Source organism: Neolamprologus multifasciatus, chromosome 10, assembly GCF_963576455.1.
Source record: "Neolamprologus multifasciatus chromosome 10, fNeoMul1.2, whole genome shotgun sequence".
NCBI classification, from domain to species: domain Eukaryota; kingdom Metazoa; phylum Chordata; class Actinopteri; order Cichliformes; family Cichlidae; genus Neolamprologus; species Neolamprologus multifasciatus.
This window is the reverse complement of record NC_140448.1, coordinates 27,623,394-27,645,759: the sequence shown is the minus strand read 5'-3', so window position 1 is coordinate 27,645,759 and position 22,366 is coordinate 27,623,394. Positions and strand designations below refer to the sequence as shown.

The following is a 22,366-nucleotide window of genomic DNA, read 5'->3' as shown; positions in this document are numbered from 1 at the left end:
CAATACATTTTTCAAAAAATCCCTCTGCAAAATGGGTTCAAAAACATAAACAACTGTTGGATGCTGTTTGTCCGTGATTTGAACCAGAGAACAAATTGTGGCAGGAACGACCTGATGTTATTTGTATCCCACTGTAACTTTACTGTATAAAGAGCTAACATTTCCAAAATGTCAGGAGTAGTTAGTCATTACAACAAGTGTTTGTGAAATACAAATCAAGAATGTGGGATACTGTTTGTCCGTGATTTAAACAGCCCAGCGCTGCTCCCAACGAAGGGAAAACCAATTCTGCAGGGAGACCTACCTTGGCACTTGTGCAGGTGAAACCAAAGGGAAGATATGCTTCACCATATTTTCTAGTCTTTGGCTTAGAATGAAGTTGGTTTGGAAACATATTCAGCTATGCTTCATCTCCTGCTTTGCGTTTGCGTGGGCGCCCGTGCTAGCAGTGTCCAAGCGTTGTTGTTTTTTGTTTTTTTTCCCTTTTCATGCCGCGCCCCCCCTGCAATGGCTCTGCGCCCCCCCTAGGGGGCGGGCCCCACACTTTGGGAACGTCTGGTGTACGCTATTAAGTACCAGGAGGATTGCCAGGATTTATACATCGGGGAAACCAAATAACCTCTGGCGAAGCGGGTTTACTTTCCTGGATGATTGAGAATGCATCAAGACATAACTGCACATAAATGCAGAAAGTTACATTTGGTCAAAATTAGAGCATTTTCCTTTCTATAGTTCATTCTGGTCCAAATCAGATGAGTTTTCCCAGCAGTTTTGGTTTATTTTCACACAGACATCACTTCAGATCACATGAGTGTTCAGTCTGCTTACAGGGCAGCTGTGACTGATGAAAGATTAACAGGAGTGAAAGCATCACCGTACACATGTTAGTTGTCTCCGATTGAGTTTGAATCCCATTCTCGCCACAAATGAACCACTCAGGAGTTTGTTTGGAACCACACTGAGGCCACCACCTCCAAAGGGATCTCAGATTATCGCATTCACATCTGCACAAAGGAAACCAAACCTTGAGCTGGATTCAAACCGACTAAACATCACATGTGAAAACACTGAGTTATGGTTCTTCTTTCATTATACTTCCAGCTTCATTTTGAAGATTAGTTCCTCGTGTGGATTTCTGTGTTCTTCACTTACCTCCTTGGTCCTTTCCCAGCCTCATTATTGTGTTGACTGAGTTCACCTGTGCCCTTATATCCCTCCCCCTGCTGTGCATTTACTCTGCACTTTCTCCTTCACTCTTTGCCCCTTCTCAAACTGCACACACTAGATTCCTCTCCTCAACTCCTCTCCTTGCATTTTAGTCCTTCCACCCTAAGTTGTAATTGAAGGAGGAGAGGAAGCGATATGAGGGGGACAAGATGAGGCAAAAGGGATTTAACAAAATGAGACCCCCTTGCTGTGGAGGCTCATTTTAAAGCAATGTCGATTAAATTTAGCATCTACCAGAGTGTTTTCATGATGAGAAATACTCTCTGTCAGGTCATTGCCTAGCCTCTGTGTTGTTCTTGTATCATCTTTGTCACCTTACATTATAGTCACACTATGGAAAACAGCGATTGGAGATTGGGACATCACAGTTATTGCAACTATATGCAATGAGTCTCATTCCCTTTGCACTGGTTGCTTTAAAGACGGCAGTCAGTCTGCTATTAGTCTTTTTGGGGGTTTAAGTTGGCAATTACATGCAATCTGTCTGTGACAATATGATGATTAACGCTTACAACTCTATTGCCATCCAGGTACACAAAAATTCACATTAACTACTTAAATCAGACCCATCCAGAACAGAAACTCGTGAATTTCTCCTCAAACAGCGACAGCAGTTTAATTTCAAAACAACATAAGTGCTCGACAACTATGCTTTTATTTATTAAATTTTTTTCTAAGTTGGCAACCAGTTGAGTAGAGTTCCCCACTGCAAAGAAACGCAGACTACACAGGCTGACTGAGACTGATTGTTGGCATTTCAGGGCTTATAAATTAGGCGATTGTTTGCAGACCTCCTGCAGTCTGTCTGAGAATGTTTGCAGTCAGCCCGAGTTGTCCCACAACTGTTTGGACACAGTTTTCCTTCCACCGAACAACCTGTGAAATCTTTTGAGATCAAAATCTGTCACCCAGATGTTGAGGATGTTGCACGTTCAACTTCTGGGTGACCTGTTGGTCACCTTGATTAATTAAATGCAGTTGCCAGGCAACAGGGCTTTTTCTTTTCTAGTCACAGGTAGGTTGCTGTCCTATTTTTACTCTAGTGTAATTGAGTGTATGGAAGCAGAAATCTTGGGTTGAATATCCACTAGCTACAGTGATAGCCTCATAAAATTGACCTTTGCTCCAAGAGGCAGAGCAAACAACTAGCCAATCACAGTCACCGAGCAACCGCTAATTTTTTTTGTAGTAACGGGCCTATTTTTAGTCAGTGTGACTGATCCGTTAGTGTTTTCTGTGCTGTCACTGTGTTTTTGATGATTTGCTTTTTAAAGAAATGTCTCTATGCCTGTTACTCGTATTGTCAGGCAAACAATGTGTGAGACGTAAATGGTAAATAAACTGCATTTAAATAACAAATTTTATAGTCTCATCAACCACTTAAAGACACCTTCATGCATACAGAGCTTTGCCATCATAAAAATACTCCTAATGGAAGTGAAGAATAAAAATAATAGTAAAAACCTGACACAGTGGATTAGTTATATTTATCTAATCCACACAAAGTGGAGTTTAATGCCATATTACGTGAGCAACCTTGTCAGCGACATTTCAGTTTTTGTAGTATGGTCACAGCAAATAAACCACGAGAGCGACGACAAAATCCTCAAAAGGCAGAGACGTCTTATCCAATCGGAGCGTAAACATATTAAATGTTGAATTGTTATGTAGACGTATCTATGTCTGTGTAATGAAAGGAGAAAGACCCGAAGAAAGCAGCACTCGTCTCCTTCGTCTTTCCCCTTAAACTGATTACATTATAACAGCAGACAATGAAATCTATTCCGTCTTCAGATGTCAGAGAACTAAGTGTGTCCGGCACATCAAAATGTGGACATGTTTATGAGAGTCAGCTAAAGAAATTAGTGTCACTATGGTTCTATTCTGTGATAGGCAGGATCTAAAGCAGCAGTGTTGCCTTATTAGAGACACAGTTGAGTGTGTCATTTTGCTGCCAGTAATTCCTGCTGAGTGCTGGGCTTGGTGCCGAGTGCCTCTATTAAGCCTGATAATTGTGGGAGAATAGACATCGTATTTGTTTTATTTTTCCATTTTTGGTCCAATAAAGAAAAAACACACAGACGGGAAACGATTAAAATAATGGTGCTAGGCTCATAATAAAGTATTCACTCCTTTGCGTGATGGCTGTTCTCTGTGATAGGGGATCTTTATTGTTACTCAGATGAGAAATAAAAACGTTGTATTGCGTGATCTTTAAGCCGTGGGGTTTTTAAGCCTTATTGTCCTTTATTACTCAAGATGGTTTATTATTTGGGCTGCTTTCTTTACTGTGAGTGTTTGTGTGGGACTCAGAAGCACGTCCAGGGCAAAGACAAACTGGAGATCATTATTATCTGTTTCACTTCACATGTTCTCTGTTTTCCGCACTATAAGGCGCACTTAAAATCCTTTAATTTTCTCAAAAATCGACAGTGCGCCTTATAATCCGGTGCGCCTTATGTATGAATTCTGGTTGTGCTTACTGACCTCAAACCGATTTATGTGGTAAACAGTGCTCAAAAATCTGTCAAAAAACGTTTTAGTACAACTTTGGTAAGCTACGAAGCCGAACCGCTTGATGGATTGTCAGAGCATTACAGCTACCGTAGTCAGGAGCCTCGCGGAGTAATCTGGGTCCAAAACTCCGTCTGCTTCAGGTCCCAAAGTCAAACGAACACTGCAGCATCACTGTTCAAAAAAGCCTAAATTCTATAATCTTTAATAAAACGATCAGTGTTGCTGCTTTACCAGGTGTAACAATTAAATTTAACATCTAGGCATCGATGAAAACAGAATGCCTTAAATTTAACTGAGTTAAGTTAGCAGGAAGTTAGCTCGCCTGTTCCTGCCTAAACATGATATAGCATGTTCTGACTGAGAGATTTCTGACAAAATTCAAACATACAGCTCTGCTGTCACTTCCAACATAAATGAAGACAGAAAACTAAACAGCAGTGACGTTTGTAGGGTTACTGAAGTTGGGCTAGCTGGTATATAATGATGGGCTACGTGACCGCTAGCGACACAGCTATATTAGCATATATAGCACTGCGGCATATGAAGCGCCTTGAGGCGACTTTTGTTGTGATTTGGCACTATATAAATAAAATTGAATTGAATTGAATAACATAAACACAGTGAAGCTGGAGGATGAACGCTAACTTTTTTCCACTCGATAAAAGTTAACGTGAGGGTTCCCGATGGTTATGGACAAATGCAATCACATGGCAGGATGCTGTAAACGGACCAAACTTCAGTCAGGAGAACAACTGAGATAATCCATCCACAATACGAGGTTAGTCATTCAAATTTGTAAAATTTGACTTAACTGACTGTTTTGTTTTGCTTAGTGTGCCTTATAATCCAGTGCGCCTTATGGTGCGAAAAATACACATTTATTTATGACCTTACATTTAATTATTTTCTATCATTTATGCACCAAGAGCAACTTTAAATAAAAACTTGAGTAACCAGCCTTTGAATGTGGCATAAGATGTCTAAGAGACTCTTATATCAAACCAAGCAGCAACCTCCACAGGCTTTAAAATTAAGCAACTGCAATTCCTTTAGCAGCCACTTGGGGCTAGCTTGAAAAGTGAGTCAGTGCTATGAAATTAGCATGTTTGATGCTGTGTACAGGTAACCGTTATGCCAAACTTCACAAGAACTGGACTGAAAAATTGGTGTAAACAGGTCTGATGGAGAGATGAATCAACTTTAAGTCATCAGTATGTACAGAGGACATTAGGAGAAAGAGGCTACATTGGGTGTCTGAATCCATCTGTAAAACACGGTGGAGACACTGTCATAGTTTGGGGCTAGATATCAGCCCGTGGTGTTGTGGCTCTTCTTAAAACTTATGAAATTATGAACTCGGAAAAGTAACGTCAGATTTTGATCCATCTGGAAAGCATCTGATTAGCAGCAGCTTTCTTTTTCAGCATGACAATGATTCCAAACACACCATCAATGCAGTGACAGCATGCCTGGATACAAAAAGAAAAAACACATTTGAACACTAACAGTCATGGACTGCCTTCATCAGAGCCGGGCCTCCTATTTTTAATATGAATAAAGCCATGGGTCTTGGTAATTAGCATCACTGGTTATAAATCCAGTGAGCTGTTGATGCATGTCGGATACTTTTCTCTCTGAATGAAGATGCGAGATCATGACTCATCTGGTCGAGTGAAAAGGAAGTGATGCTGCGGACCTCTCCGTTTCCTCCACTGGCTTCTCAGCAGTCTTTGACATGTACATATGCATCCTCTAATCTGTCATTACTCTTATTTTTGGTGCAAACCCTGCACCGTATCGGTTACGACAGAAACAACACATTAAACAATAATTATTGTATATTAATAACTTCATTAATATAGAGACTTTTTTGTGTGAAATGTATACTTTGAAGTCATTATAAGCAGCTGATATTCAGAAGAACTGGGGAATAAAAAGGACATTTTCAGATGGTTCGGGAACAAGCTGTAATATACTGAATATTACACTTTTTAAAATAAACCGGTGCTCGGCAATCACACAGGTGAAATCGTTTCTTTGAAGAGTCACAGATAATTTCACATGAGTAGAAATTTCAGATGATTAACTTTTGTAAGAGACTCCTCCTTATTTTCTTCCTGCATGATTACTAAACGACTACAGGAAGGACAATTTACGGCAAAAGAGTCTTTAGTTACTGATGAAAACTGCAGACGCCTTCCTATGAGCTACTCATTAAAATGTAGAAGAAAGAGCACCTCAAAAAACTAAAGAAAAATTACCTTGGACTTCCTATTTTCTTATTTTTCAGTAAGAGATAATAGCCTTGCAGATTCAAACTGTAATGTCAATGTAGCAATCATTATTAGACTGTACTTGTCTCTTAACTGGGGATTGCTTTCAGACACAGTGTGATGTTTGCTGCTTTAATCCATTTTCTGTTGGAAAAAATAAAGTAAAACTTAAAGCTTAATGAGTGGAAAACAAGCACGTTTTCCTGATATTTATTTAATCAAAGTTCAGTCCTGATATTTTCTTGTTTTTCTGTTATGGATTAAAATTGTGATGTGTTTTTTTTTTTTAGCTTAAGGCAAAAGAATACATCTTTTTTTTAAAAATGTTACCAGGACATCTTCTCCACTGCTTCGATTTTGATCAGTTCTAAATCTCAACTTCATGAACTAAATCCAGAGTTCAATTTTAAAGGGATTTCCATTCCTTTTACACATAAAGGTCAGTTTAGTCATGAGGATAGTCACTCAGACTCTGAAAATCTGATGTATAATGTCCTTGGGGGTACTTCCTCAGGCCTCAAAACAACGCAGCAACCAAACTTTAACCATCTCGTGGATTGTGTCGTGCAGGATTCGTGCAGGCTTATTGTGTGCATGTTTTCAAAAGGCCCATAGATCGGCCCACTGACCGATCCACCAAAGTTTGTGGAAAATTAGAATTGAAAACTAGAGTTTGCTCGAGAAGAGGAACCTGAAAAAATGAGAATAATATGGAATCCAGCATTATTTAGGCTTGATCCACCCTTCTTCTCACAAGAATTGCTATTTCTCTGAGTGTATTGGTCAGATTTTAATGAAACCTAATAACGTGAATGATTATGTACGTGTACGATTGATGCTGATGTTAAAAAAATATATCCAAATTGCTGCTTAGCTACTTCAAGGACTTCAGTTTAAACTTTTATCTCAGGAGGAGTCAGCAGTGTGAACAGTTCCGTCTCCAGAGGAGGTCAAAGACGACTTGCTTGAGGTTTTAACTTCTTCTTTGTGTTCGTACCGCATTTAATTCAGGAAACACTTTAGGTCCTTTCACTTCATGAAGCGGGCACCCACATGGTGTTGTCCTGCTTTGGTCATTGTATGAGTGGCCTTTGCATCTCCTGCTCTCTCTAAGCCTCATTGATTTGCTCTTCAAAGAAATAAAACATTTCTTTTTTTAGTAAGTTCCCCTTCAGCATTCCTCAGCACCCTTCCAGCTGATGTGGCACTGCGCTGGATCTCTCAGGCACTACAGATTTTATGCAATGATTAAAATTGTAAGAAGTAGCATGCAGAATATTTTTGCAGATTTCCAGGTTTCAGTGGGACATGTTAATGGTCTTCATGGTCTGTTCTCATCCTCAGAGCATGCAGCTTTTACATTTTTGTGATTTTGCATTTTTACATGCTAGTTTAGCAACATATTCAGAGATTTCCCTTTTACTGGATTATTGGATATCATTTTTCTTCCAGAGAGCAAATCATAAACCTTTGGATCACCTCCATAAAAAGCACCTTTCAGAGTATTCACAGACGGCCCCTTAGTTGGCTCTTTCCCCCCGTGTTTCATTTACACTGCAGTAATGTTCCAACAGCTTTGACAGCATGAATGAGCAACTTTGAGCACCTAAATAAAAACAATTGAAGTAACTGCGTCAGTTGCTGGATTGTAGCTTGTTGTCTCACTGAGTATGGTGAATTTTACACTTTCCATCAAAAGAGCTCTTCAAACTTTTCTGAGACTATTAGACTGAAACTATTTAAAATGTTCCTTCAGACAAACGGTTGTATGAATTTTCAGTGCAGTCTATTTACACTTCACTGGTCTTTTTTGACACACTGATCTACTCCGGCACAGTATGTGGCGGTAATGCAGAAGAATAGGCAAAATGACACCATATGAATCAGGGGACGGTAAGACTGCAAAACAGTGTAGTATGAATAAGATTTGAATTCTGTTGCTGATTTACTGCTTGGTAAAAGGGATCTCAGCTCTGTTCCTGCTTTCACTCAATCACCTGAATCACTAGACATAAAGTAAGCAAATGGATTTAATGTGGTACTGACTGTGATATAATTAAAATGCGGCAGGGTTCTGATAATTCAAATTTTTAATGTTGCTGCAGGCAACATCCCAAAAATTTCAGAATTTTCGAAAAGTATCCCCTCCAAAAAGAGGTGTAGAATAATTCCAGTTTAATATAATTTAATCCTGCAATGCCCTGAGCTCCTTTAAAGATCCCTAATTTTTGGGAAATCTTCACCGGTGGAAATTTGACTGTCAAAAACAGGAGTAGTGTCCAAAAAAAGGAAGTGCTAAATGACATTTTTATTACCATGCTTCTTCTTTTCTTTCACAGGGGCTCAAGCCAATGGACCACAATGGGCTGTCAGATCCCTACGTCAAGTTACACCTACTGCCAGGCGCCAGCAAGGTGTGTTTTTTTTTTTTTTTTTTTTGCCCGTTTCCTTTAAAATAACAGGCTTGCACATTTGTCACCACACAGCCTGGTCAGTATTGGGTTTGATTGTTCTTCACTGGACTTCCTTTTTCAGGTTTGATGCAAACACTAGCTCGCCTACACATACTGCATCTGTAATCATAATATCTCATTTGTTAAATCTGTACACAAAGAAAAGAAAAAAACACTTGCCACAAGTATAGAGTACCCTGACATCACCCGTTAGCTTTGGGCCTGTCGTTTTCAGGGCTTGCACCCGCCTTACCCCTGCACTCTCAGGTCATGTGACCAGTTGCTACTACATATACAGCAATCTAAGTTGAAGCTCAGGTGGGACTGAGCATTCTTTATTGGTGCGCCTAGGTTATGGAATCAATTGTCTTTGCACATTAGACAGTCACCTACATTCTCCTTTTTAAAAACTAGTCTTAAAACACATTTGCACTCTCTGACTTTTGACCCAGCATGAGACAATGATCTTACTTGTTTCTGTTGTTTTATAGTGGTTTGTTTCTGCTTTTATTTTATTATTGTTGTTTTTATTCTTCATCGTTGGAATGGATTTATTCATTTTTAATTACAGCACTTTGCTTTTAAAGCCCTGTGTAAATAGAGTTGGTATGGTGCAGGATTTCTCTAAATCTTTGAAAGGGAATGTGAGTTAAGATCTCAAAGAAATTTAACAAATGGTTCTTTTTCTGCATAAAATGTTTGTTTTACAGATGTTTATCGAGAGATCTTTGTTTTTATGAAACTGTTCATTCAAGCATTCAGGATAAAGTGTTATTAGAGCATAAAACTTAACACATAAAGGAACAAAAATATACTCCCTATAAAAAAAGTCACAAGTAATTAACAAAGGGATGTAAAATGTTCCCTCTATAACATAGTCGCACTGCAATACTATATGTGAATACTTCTCAAAATGCAAATCCCTCTAGGTCACAATTTAACGTTTGCAAACACACAAAGGAAGAGATAACACGAGCAAGCAGAGGAAGTTGTGATGAGAAAGAATAAAAAGAGATTAACAATGACCACTCTCTGCATTTCAAGAATTACAGAAACAGATTTTTTTTTACACTCTAAGCCGATCACGCTTTTACACGAGCTTTGATGGGTCAGCAGTGTTCCCTACTGCACACACAGTCTGTCCTGAGGCATTCTTGTGGTTTTCTCAGACCCACAAGAAAAGGAGTCGAGGTCTAATAATCTATTTCATGATTCATGGAGCACCGCAGTGTGGATATGTCAGCGCAAGGCTTCATCAGTGTAAACATTAACTGACTGACCTAACTTACCAGTGACGTGCTCTGCTTTTAAAGCTCTTGCTGATCTGCTCAGAGTCGCGGAAGCACTCGTACAGGCGTAAGATTTAAGTTTTAAACTGTTGCAGAAAAGCTGTTGGAGCTCTCACAGTTTGCAGACAAAATGATCTCAAACCCATACATATAAATTAAAGACTAAAATGTTTCAACACATGAAATGACTCACCGGTTGTTTGTGAGAGCCGGTGACTTCTTTAACTCGCTTGCACCTCACAGTCGTCCTTGAGGGTGACGTAATCCTTTCATTAAAACCATCAAATCTTATATAGATCCTGTGAATACGTACATTCTACAAAAGCAGCTTAATGAAAGCCAAAGCTGTGATTATCCAGCTATCTGACTCCCATCTTCCTTTCTTACAATACCTTTTCAAACTCATCTCTGTTGAAATGACCTTTGTAATTGGCTCTGCTCTTGCTGCGTAACTTCAGCTTTGATTTCACTCTGCTGTTACGTTTGTAGTTATGTCTGTGTGAAAGAAGGAACAATGTGAACTTGGATGAAGCTCATGACCTGGTCCTTTGGGGGATTTTGCAGAAGTTTAAGGCCATCAGATCTGTGTCTCAGTCCTTGACACAATGTCAAAAACTATTTTGGTTCTGGCTTCTGCTCAGGAGGTAGAGCAGGTCATCTACTAATCATAAGGTTTGTCACTTGATCTCTGGCTGCTCCAGTCTGCATGCCAAAGTATCCTTGGATATGTGATAGGTGAACAGTGGGAATATTAAATAGAAAAGTGCTTAGGAATGGGGAAGTTGTAAAAAAGAACTGTGAGGGCTCCAGTAGAGTAGAAAATAAAGGTGCAGTCCATTTTGTGGGTACTGGAATTTGTCACTGTTGCCGCTTGTCCCCAATGCTGTTTGTGATATGCAGGAACTCCAGCTAGTTTCCACTTTGGGGTGAGAGTCAGCACCTCCACCTCTGGGGCTATGGTCCACTGCAGGAGAGCAATGGATGCTTGCTCTGTGTTGGGTGGGAGGTTTCTGGATGATGGATGTAGAAGCTGAAATGAATTTCCTTTGTAGAGCTGCTGGTGTCAGCCTTTGAGGCATCTCAAGGTCCACTTGGGTGCAAATGACATAAGTTTTAGTATCACAATGAGGCAGATAATGCCCATAGATACATCCCAAGTTTTTGTGACCATGTGGACTTGACAATGAGATATTAGCTTACACTTCGCCAATAACGCATGTACCCTTCAGGTGGAGTTCAAGCAGATTTCAAAGAGCTGTAAAGCAAATAAATATTCATTCAATTCAATTCAATTTATTTATACAGCGCCAAATCACAACATCAGTCACCTCAAGGTGCTTTATATTGTAAGGTAGACCCTACAATAGTACATACATCCATGCTGTGTGCAGCTGTCTGTATCTGCAAGTATAAGCACCACTTTGGACATATAGTGAGGTGCTTACAGTCATCAAAAGGAGGTTTATGCTTTTGATCTGGATGTCTTATGGGCACTTCCTCTTGGAGGTTTTTTGGGTTGGCCCCACTGGGGGGAGACCCCAAAGTGAGCCCAGGGGTTTCTGTCCCATTGGGATCATCCAGGAAGAACTGGACAACATGGTTAGCATGCTGCCAATGTGATCATACTTTAAACAAGCAGGGATGGATGAATAGATGGATGGTTTATGGATGGAGTTATATGAAAAAAGTCATAAATAGCCATGTAGCTATTGTACCACCAATAGTTAGAGGAACACTACTTAACTATTGTTTCCATCAGGTGTTGATTTCCTGGGAAAATTCTGTACTTTCTGATATTTAAAGTACCATGAAAGACGAAAACACAGAGCTGACACACAACTGTATTGAGTTTGCTCCAGTAACAATGAGAAACTGTAAACGATGAACCAACTTCTCATCTTCCTCCTATAATGGTCAAAAAATAATCCAAACCTAAACACATGAAAAAGCATCTTAGGGCTTAAACACATAAGATTGAGTGGCACCAGGGTAAGGGCATGTTGTGAACTCCTATATCCGGCTGTTGGTGGACATTTTTGACAAGTTACTTTTGAACTTGTCTTGGGAGCTTTTCGGGCTCAGTTTTCATCAGTGTAAGCTTTGTTTTGTCAGCTTCAGCATTAGTTGAGCTCTGCTGTGCTTTGAGTTGATTTCTAAAGTTGATTTATAGTTCAGACTTTGTGCTTTCCACTTTGTGTTACACAGCACGATTTATTGAAGTGTGCAGGAGCTACTTTAGTGTCGCATCATATGGCCTCCTGCAGACTGTCGGAGAAGTTTGTACCTTAATAAGAGTTAATTACAGTCACTGAAATTGGCTCCTGTTCAGAGGATTTCTTTGGAAAGGACCACACTGACAGATAATTTAAATGCTGTTGCAGACATGTTGTAGGCATTTTACCAGAAGATAAGAAAGAACTTTTTGTTTCCAAATGTTGATTCATACTTCAATGTTGCAATGAAAAGATTACTTATAGCTACTTATAGCAAGATCTCACATAAATGCTGCATCAACTTTTATATTAGCCTACATCTTACAAACTATCTGGGATAATCACTGTATAGATCAGTGATAAGCACATTTGGAAGTCTGGGAAGTAAAGCCAAAGCAGCAGTTACTAATTATTCTCTTCAGTGGTTGCCAGTTCAGTGACTTTTTCCCAGTCATTTTGAATAAACCTTTGGTCATTTAGTGTCAGAAAGGAGGGTGTGCTCATTGGCTAATGACTTGTGATTGACAAGTTGTTAGCCAATCAACGTTCAGTGTCCCAGATACACCCTTTACTCAATATCTCCTGTTTCAAAACCTTAATGAAGCTTTATTACGGTACTTCACTAACCAATGACATCATAATAACTAAGTCCATGTTTTATAACAGGGACTGTTGTGGAAGGCCATGCACATGCACAGGGTCCTCCACAACAGTCCCAGTTTTTCCCATGCAGCCTGTTAGGGAAAATTAATTACCCATCCCTGTTTTATAGTGTGACAAACCTGACAATGACACATGCATTGTCAGGTTTGACATTATTTTAACTCAGCTTATGTTATTTTCTATTATTAGACACGAGTCAGAATTCCTGACTTGCATTGCTGAAAAAGAAAAGATTGCACTTATACTTATTATTTATGAGCAAACATATCTTTTACGTGAGTAAATGAACAATAAATGATATGAGGCAGTGAGCTACACTGTGGTCATTAATCATCTCCATCAGCACAGGATTGTTTCAGCATATCATATCAATAGTGGAGAAGCATGAAATGCTTTCAGCATCCTAAAATGCAAATGTTAGCTTAACATGTATGCTAAACATGTCTGAATTTCCACTGAAGGCTACTATACACAGAGGAGAGAACAGCTCTGCTTTTCTATTTGCTTATGAAATTTTTCATTATGAAAGCGTAAAGGACTATTTTGTCTTGTTTGCCAGAGCTCAGGAGAGTCATGCCTACAGGGGTGTCAGCGCCTCTGAAACTGGATTTGTGAAATTTTGGAGGAGTCTCTAAATTACTGACAATGCGCTGTCTTTTTTCCATGCACTACTTTTCTGCATCTTCCTTTTGTATTGATAATGAATACAATTAGGTTGTTATCAGTGTATGATTCATGCATGAGGGTGATTCATCACTAATTTACTAATTCTGTTTTTGCCAAGCTTGGTTTTCCTTCTCGACCTTTTGTGAAACCAAAAATAAAATACCGGTAGTTAACTAATGTACGAACCACAACATTCAAAACAAAGGTGTGCTGCATTTTACACAGGAGGATGCATTAGCAAACTGCTCTCTCTATAGGAGCAATAATGGTAGTACTATTATTTCAGAAGTAATTAGCCTTTCTCTCCCCACGCTTCATAGAGGCAACAGCAGCTACTTTGTGTTTCTTGTTATTATTTGTATTCATATTAATAGAGATTGCAAAAATTCAGTGCTAAATCTAGCACACTAAAAAGATTGTCTGTTTTTTCTGGGAAAAAGGGAAAAATGGAGAGGATCATTAAAGCTATGCTATAGAGCATTTTCTATACCCCATGCCAACGTGCACAGATGGCAACTTGTCATGAATAGCAACTGATTTAAGTTGAAAGTGTCACATCAAGGAGTAGCCATTACTGATAAACACCTGAGAATGTAGTTCAATCATGATCTAACATGGTCAGAAATTGCATTGTCGCTGCATTCAGATTGGTCCAACTCGTTTAAAGCAAAGGCGGGCCCAACAGATCAGAGACTTCTTTAGTAACTAGATAAGGGCAGAGCCGAAACTACTTTTTACTACGTTTTTGATACAGACACATTTTAAAATAATGCTAACTATATTATGCACTTTAAATAAAAAATGAATACTTTTTAAAATGTTCAGTGAGGATTACAAAATATGCGTATTATACAAGCATGTATAATGCCTGCTTAAGTGACTTGTAAAATGGACTATTACCATTCAGAGATCTGACACAGTGTAAATAAAAATAAATAAATACAAAAATAATAGATTTCTTCCAGTAGTTATCCCAAAATATGAAAACAAAAGTCACGTTTTCATTATAAAAATTCCTATTATACTTTTTTCAAGATGAAAAAAAGGTAGTTACCAAATCTGACTGTAATAATTTGAGTGTAATAAAATAATAAGTACATACTGAGATAATAGCAAGAAAATAAAATTACATGTCTCTCTGCCTAATTACATTTTACAATGAAAAGCTTCATCAGTGTGACAATGTTGCACATTGGGATTAAGTAATAGCAGTTTTTCATATTCATATTCACCATACAGTAACCATAAGTGTACAGTAGGCTGTTATTTTAGTTGATAATATTGCCTTAAGGCTGCACAAAGGCTACTGATTGAGAAAACTAACTTGATTAATTAAATTAATTAATTAAATTGCTTATGATTTGCCCATGAATCTAACAATTTTAATGCTAAATACCCATAGTAGACCTACAGGCATTAGAAAATTGAAGGTTTATAATTGTCACCAGGATTAATTCGTTGGCTACCACATGATTTTGTGATTTAGATATTTAACCAAAGACCAAAGTGTTGGAAGGACCGATGTCCCGAGATCTAAGGACTGGTCTGGAGAGCTAGTACCTGCAACCCTGTTGCCTTCACACTATGATTTAACACACCGCCTGAACACCAAGAGCCATACTGTTGGGATATTCTGAATTTAAACTCTTAATAAAACACTCTAACTAAAATGAGTCTGCTATCATATCAGCCATGCATGTGTATGCCATCTCAGCTACGACACTTTGTCCACTGTGTGCTCAGATAGTGTGCAGTCTGCACAAACATAGTGTTTTCCATCTCTTCATAACAAACCCAAATCAATAACTGACTGCTCCTGTGTGAGGATAGCGAGGCGATGGTGTTGAACTAAATTAATTAATGCTTTAATTCTTGTGATGAGAATCTCAAATATGCCAATCGAGCGAGAGAGAACCCAGAGGCTTGAAGACTGCAGTGAAACAGTAGCGTAGTAATCGTCACACAACACATGGAAGACTTGCATAAAACAAATCAACAGTCTGCCTGCTGCTTGTTTAAATTGGAAAGTTCCTCCCCTTTAATCGTTTGAGTTAAAGAAGAACTGTGCCAACTGTGGATGTCATCTGTGATCATATCCATCCAGCAGATTTCATCCAGAGAAAGATCTCTCAACAACTAGTGACCAGATTGCCGTGTGTATTCATCGCACCCTGGAGTCGATTCAAGTGATTTGAAGCTTTGAAGCAAATTCAGTGTTCTTTACAGAAATGCTTCTGTTTGGTCTCAGCAGCCGCTTGTTTGCTCTTCGTTCTGCAGAGACAAACAAGAGTTTAGAAATATCATGTACGCAAACGGTGGTTTAGAATTGCTCCTGCAGAAGAAAACAACATATACTAATGTCAGATATGAGTAATCACTTTCAGTATTCCAAGTGGCTGCATTAAAAATGTATGTATTGCCATCGTTAAGTACAGGTAGAAGGTCTCAGTACTCATTAACAAAAAAAATCTAACTTGAATTGAAATTAAAATTAATACTTTAACAATTCTGTTTTGCAGTGTTAGTCAGTGAGTGACTGGCTGCTCCCATATGGAACGATACCACCTTATCCCATAGTCCAGCCAATAATGCTATATGTGCAGCCAATCAACATCATTGACAGGCTATGACAGCGTCCTTATGTGCCGACACCGGTGTTTTAGCTAGCAAAGCGGCGTGGCTGATGTGGAGTGAAGCCACGTTAATGACAACGTGTACAACCATTGGAGATGTGAGCAGGACAGACGGAACAACTGACGGAAAAAGTGTGGACTTTATACCAGTTTTTAAATTGTGTTGGTAGGCCACGTAAAACCAGAGTTGTGATAAAAAAAATATGCAATGTTTGGTTTTCTTCCTGAATACTGTCGTTGTTTATATTTACTGCAGGAAGAAACGGTTAAATCGGCGTTTTTTATAAGAAAAAAGGCTCGAAAGCCTGTGAACAAAAACGAACCCCACCCCCCTCAGCCTTTCCTATTCGTCCAAAAAAGTACCATGTCGACCAATCAAAAAATGATATGGCAACGTGGCATCTAGTTGTTAAGAAACGGCGGAAGTTTTAGGAGTGATGGCGGTGTTTTGAGATGTGAGAGATTTGCGAAGTTTAGCGCAAATCTTGTGTAGTTAGTGTGTAGTGTAGTCAATAGTTTTGTTGTGTGTGTCAGAACAATGAGGCGACTGCTGAATGTTACAGGTGTTACAGGAGTGTTACATCTCCTGTTGTCAGGCCTGCAGGTATCAGGCTGTTGTTCTCCTTTATCTCATAGTGGACAGAAATTATTTTTTGGATTGGCACAAAATGCCTTGGCTGCATTTTCAGGTAAACAGCTGCAAAAAACTTTATTGTTTGCATAACTCAGTTACTTTTTTTGAAGAAGTAAGTATACAATTAATTGCCCAACATTGGTCATTATATCCTGTATTTTGCAGACAGAGAGTTACAGACTTTCTCCCAGACCACAGACTCATAATACAAGTCAGAGCTTTATAAAAAGAAAAGAAAAGAAAGAAAGTTGTGTTTTCAAAACTGGAGTTCAAGTTATTTTTACTTCCAATAGTGTTAACATACTACACAGGTCATGAACAAGATTTCTTTTATATTTTCATTGTAATTGGGCTAAAGCAGTTAATTAAAAGTAGTCTAACATAAATGCTGTAATTTGATTATTTTAATAAACCATGTAACTTGGATGGATTCGATGCTGGCGTGACCACAGTGCACACGTCTGATGTCGCTCACAGTGGTCCAAGGGATCGCTCAGGGAGTTTGTGTGTTCGCTCAGACACGTGAAAAATTAGAGGGAACATTGGGACAAGCAGGCATAAGTGGACAAGGGATGATAATACAGGGCTGTTGGAAAGCTCGTAAGCAAGTGATCCAACATTTTGAGTTTCTTATGTTTTGATTTGATTTTGTATTATGGGTTATATTCTTAATCTCTTGTTGTGCTTGGATTATTATTATTATTCTTAGTCTATGTTTCAGTTAAGGGTTTTGTTCATGTACCCTCATGTTTAGTATAGCTTTAGTCCTGTGTCAAGTCTGCGTCTGCGTTTCTTGTTTCCTGTTTTATTGTGAAGGTCCATGTCTCATGTGAGTGTATTCTGTTTTGCTTGGGTCTCCCTCCTGTTTCCCATTCCCTGATTACGCCTCAGTGTATTTAAGCCCCGTGTTTCTCTGTGTCAGTGTTGCGTCGTACCCTCAGATTTGCCTGTGTGTTCCAGTTATAGCTTTCACGGTTTGGTTTCTGTTTCATACCAGCAATAAAGCTGAGGTTTTTGAGTTTGCCATTTTGTCTCCACGAGTCCTGCATTTGGGTCCTCATCCCTGCCTACCAGCACACAGAGCCCTGACAAATCCCAGTGGAAAAGGGTTACATGGAGAGGAAGGTCAGACAGTCCTGAACTCCATGGATCTCCTGAAGGGCCCCAGACTGTCTCAGCACAACATCGAAGCTCTGATCTTTCAAGTTGACACCAAAATGCTTCATATCTTTAAAGAAAGTATTAAAGAGAAAGATAATGAGCTACTTAGTTAGTTAGAAATAAACTGTGGACTATTATAATAAGCTGAAGTTATTTGTGCCCAGTTATTTATAAATCAATACCGATTATCCATTGCCTACTCCTACAAGTTTGTGTAATCAAAGCAAACATCTGTCATGCTACTCTTATCAAACATCTTAAACTATGTTTTAAAAAATCAGATACTCAAATGTCCTTGAGTTGTTCCTCCTTTTAAAGCAGACTTTGTCTATCTTTGTACTGCTGTTCAGAAAATGTAACTGGGAATTGGTTTGAATAACTTCAAATCTAATTTTTTTTTTGCTTTTGTCTTGCCGCCACATACTTTGAACAAATTTATGCCACCTCCATGTATCGCAGTGTTAGGAGGTTATGTTTATTTCACGTATTTCTGTGAAACATTTATTCAGACTGGAGAGCGCAAAGTTAACATGAGTTGAAATAAAATGGAATTTTATTTCGTAACACACTAACCACTTATGCACCACTTCAGCCTTCACTTCTTTACTTTTAGACCCGCTACATTAAGGGTTCACTACTTCCTGCTCAAGTACTGAATATTGGCACTGTAAGAATCATCCAATCAGAGGGCTATTTCTGGGGAAACCGGACTGTTTTTGCCCCGCCTGCCAAACTGTTTCACTGGTATTTCTTCAGATGCTGACAGAGGTCAAGATGGTTACTTCTTATTATGTAAAACACTGAAAACACTGGCTTTGGATCACTCTGCATGCCATCTGCTGCTCCTACTGTCTATCAACTCTGGCCCTGCTGATGAAGCGGTGTGCTACATTTTCTGTGAATTAATGGAGTTTTTAGCCTTTAAATGTGCTTTCTGAAGACTAGGCAAATATCTTTAGGGTCTGACAAAGGATCTGCTCTCATAGTGTCATACTGTCTTGTATCATTTTCCACTTGGAGTTTATGTAAGGGGTTTTCCATTGTTTATATGTTCTGCCGAGGGCATCAGCTCTAATGCCAACTATCCAACTCCCTTCATGTTAGTCGCATACATTTATATAAATATGTCATGGATTATTTGACTGCAACGTCAAGAACTCTCCATGAGGGCATACCGCCTCGTGGATTTGTCTCCTGTCTCATCAGGCAGCCTCACAGATCCCTCTGCATTTTTGTGCCAGTAAAGCAAGATGCTGTCACCTTCTCCCTCCTCAAAGATTCGCTGCAATCATTCTCAAAATAATCATTAGGCTCATTCTAAGAACCTCATTAGGTTCACACAAAGAGGTCAAGTCTGCTTGCGCTCTAATCAGAAGTGAAGTTTCATGCTCTGCTATAAAGCCAGATCACCTCCGATGAGACTCACGGAGGTTATTATGACCGTAATCAAACACAATAAAATGCCGTAATTATTCCAAATTAAACCTGTCAAGTCCAGAGACGTACTGAATGGTGTAAACTGACGTTGGTGACGCTTTGACAGCCCGCAGTGTTAAAAATAAAGTAGTGTGGCTGATAAGATAATAATAACAATAATAATAATAATAAAATTTGATGATTGGATTATTTTAATTATGATGATGATGATGGAAGAGTTAGAGAAATAAAAACAACAAGCACACCGCAAACTTTTAAAGAGAAAGATTTGTATTTCTTATATGTTCATTTTGTTTTTTAAAGATATTCAATAATTGGTTTTTAAATTTTAAATCTCTATACAGTACTTTCTATATGATGACAAAGGCTTTTTGTTGATTTGCTGACCTTGAAGGCCTTGGTGGATATAAGCCAAATTTTAATGGATTGTTTACACGACCCCATTCTACACCCCTGCAAAGTTTTATCATAATTTATTGAAAACATTTCCTGTTTTGAATGATTGTCTGCGTTTTTGAGCTACTGTATTGTGTTTACAGACAGAATGACACACACAAACACACACACACAGGCTACCAAAAACATAACCTCCCTGGCATTTTAATTTCCTCGTAGGAACCGATTCCAACCTGATGTCTCAGATGGTTTTGTTACAGAAAACCACCCTTGGAAACTGTTAAAACGTTGTACAGAAATTTTAAATGAAAATATAAATATCTGGCAGGTGCATGAACCATCTGTCCATCACCGTTTACCCCGGATTATCTTCACTCGTTATGTAGAAAGTGAAGAAAGGAAAAAATAAGCTTTTTATCTAGCACAAATGTATTGTAGCTAGCTACAGTATATACTTGTAAATTTGCTATAAAGAGCCAATGTGTTCTTATAATGGATGTCACATTACATGCACCAGCCATGGCAATATTGACCAGCAACATATTTTCATTTGCGTTACAGGTTCACATTCACTTGTTGTGAATGGTCAGCTCTAAAACCTGCTTAATTTTAGATGAGGGAAGGTGCTCAGTTAGGGTCAAGAAAAGATTATAGTTTTGGTTTAGGCTACGTCCACACGTACACGGGTATTTTTGAAAACTGAGATTTTCCGTTTTCGTTTTAAAAAATAATCCCGTCCACACGTAAAGGCAGAAATGAAGGAAAACGCTGCTAGGAACATGCCAAAGCAACAGGTGGCGATATATTCCTAACTGTGCAGAAATGTTGGCCAATCAGAAGTCTAGACGCCTCGGTGGGAAAAAGTAAACAAGGATGGGGCATAGAAGCAGAACCGAGTCGTATGTGTGGAGGGACAGTAACTGTGTGTATATATAAGCATTTAAACACTGCAGAAAGTACAATTAACAGTAACTGATTTCACCAGTAAATTCATTTCACCGAAACAATAACGTGACGCACAGTGTGACGTCAAAAAATACGCACACCTTTGACGCTGCGTTTTCTGCGTTTTCTCCGTTTTTCTCGTCCACACGTAAATGCAAAAACGGAGTTTTCAAAAATATCCACCCTGGCCGGAGTTTTTAAAAATCTCAGTTTTCAGTGACCAAAAACGCCGTTTACGTGTGGACGGAAGGTGCAAACGCATAGAAAAATCTGCGTTTTCAAAAATACCTGGGTACGTGTGGACGTAGCCTTAGACTCGTGGAAAAATGTTTCTAGAATTATATGCAGTCTTGTGAAAAAATAACTAAATCCCATGAGTCGATTTCACTTTAGGTAGCAGTAGAAGTAAATTGGAGTAATCATTTTTATTACTTTTTGAGGAAACTGTGCCCACTCGTCTTGGCATTGCTTCGGTTCTTTGAAGTTTGCGGGCAATCCCAAAGTCCCAGATCAGTCAGTTTTTGACTTTGACTCGGCTTTCGCAGCATCTTGATTCTTCTTTCTCAGCCATGTAGTTGTAGATCGGCTACTGTGCTTAGGATTATTTCCCTGTACCATGATTTTATGTAAGTTTTAGAGGATAACTAGCCTGACATTTGACCCTAGAGTACTTTGGTATGCAGAGGAGTTCACGTTCGACTCAGTGACTGCAAGGTGCACAGGTCATGTGACTGCAAAACAGGCTTAAATCGTCATCTCTGTGCTGACAATTAAAATTAGCTGAGTTGATATATGCTGTGTTTGGTTTTGATCTTTGATCTCATCTGTCCAAAGGACATGGTTGAATAAATCCTGCTGCCATATTCTTTTTAGAGAGAAGCTTTCTCCTTGAAACCTTTCCAGATAAACTGTATTTCTTCAGTCTTTTTCTAGTTGCTGTGAAGTTTAGCATCATGCTAACTAAGCTCTGTAGAGTTTGGGATGTGCCGTAGCTCTTGGGGTTTTTTTGCAGCTTCTCTGAGATAAGTATGCTGGGATGTTCAGTCCTGGGAACATTGTGTTGACACATACCTGATTGCACCAGATCACCAAACTACCCAAACTGCAGCATTTAAAGAGGTGCTGACAATCAGTCAATCAAGTGCACTTGACTAGAAGCACATGGCTGCTACTTACTGTCTTCGTTCCTAAAGAAGCAGGAAGGATGCACTTAGTTTTTCACAGGACTGCAAAGTCCTTTAGTTATTTTTACAGCGAGAAAAAATAAAATCAAAAATATCCGTCCTCCCATAACACCCCCAGCATAACCATGTCCCTTTAACAATTACATTTTACTTTCAACAGAAAAAGATCTATAGGTAAGTGTAGCATCATGTTATAAGACCTTGTCCCAAAAAATGGTAAATGGCCTGTATTTGTATAGCGCTTTACACATCCAGTCATCCCCCCATTCACACACTGGTGATGGCAAGCTACATTGTAGCCACAGCCACCCTGGGGCGCACTGACAGAGGCGAGGCTGCCGGACACTGGCGCCACCGGGCCCTCTGCCCACCACCAATAGGCAACGGGTGAAGTGTCTTGCCCAAGGACACAACGACCGAGACTGTCCAAGGACACAACAACCGAGACTGACCAAGGACACAACGACCGAGACTGTCCAAGCCAGGGCTCGAACCGGCAACCTTCCAAGGCGAACTCCCAACTCTTGAGCCAAGTCGCCCTGAATGACAAGGAACAAAAGGAAGCAAAGCCACTTCTGTCTCGTCTTCTTTGATTTTAGACCATCCTTTTCTAAATAAGTGGAATTCCTCTTTAAGTTTAATGGTGTAGAAAATGTGCATCATTATGCCATTATT

General features: G+C 39.1%; 1 protein-coding gene and 1 long non-coding RNA gene across 3 annotated transcripts in view; both read left to right on the top strand.

Moving 5' to 3' along the window:
* The window catches only part of doc2b (double C2-like domains, beta), a 190,640-nt gene that overhangs the window by 109,923 nt on the left and 58,351 nt on the right, over positions 1-22,366 (top strand). For both annotated transcript variants that reach the window (XM_085173762.1, XM_085173761.1), the window contains one exon: positions 8,357-8,431. In XM_085173762.1, coding sequence (XP_085029888.1) covers positions 8,357-8,431 — 75 coding nt within the window. The remainder of the gene's footprint in view (positions 1-8,356; positions 8,432-22,366) is intronic.
* LOC146510429 (uncharacterized) lies at positions 8,438-21,683 on the top strand. Its single transcript, XR_014876319.1, has 2 exons — positions 8,438-20,221; positions 20,816-21,683. It is a non-coding gene; the product is annotated as an uncharacterized LOC146510429 (long non-coding RNA).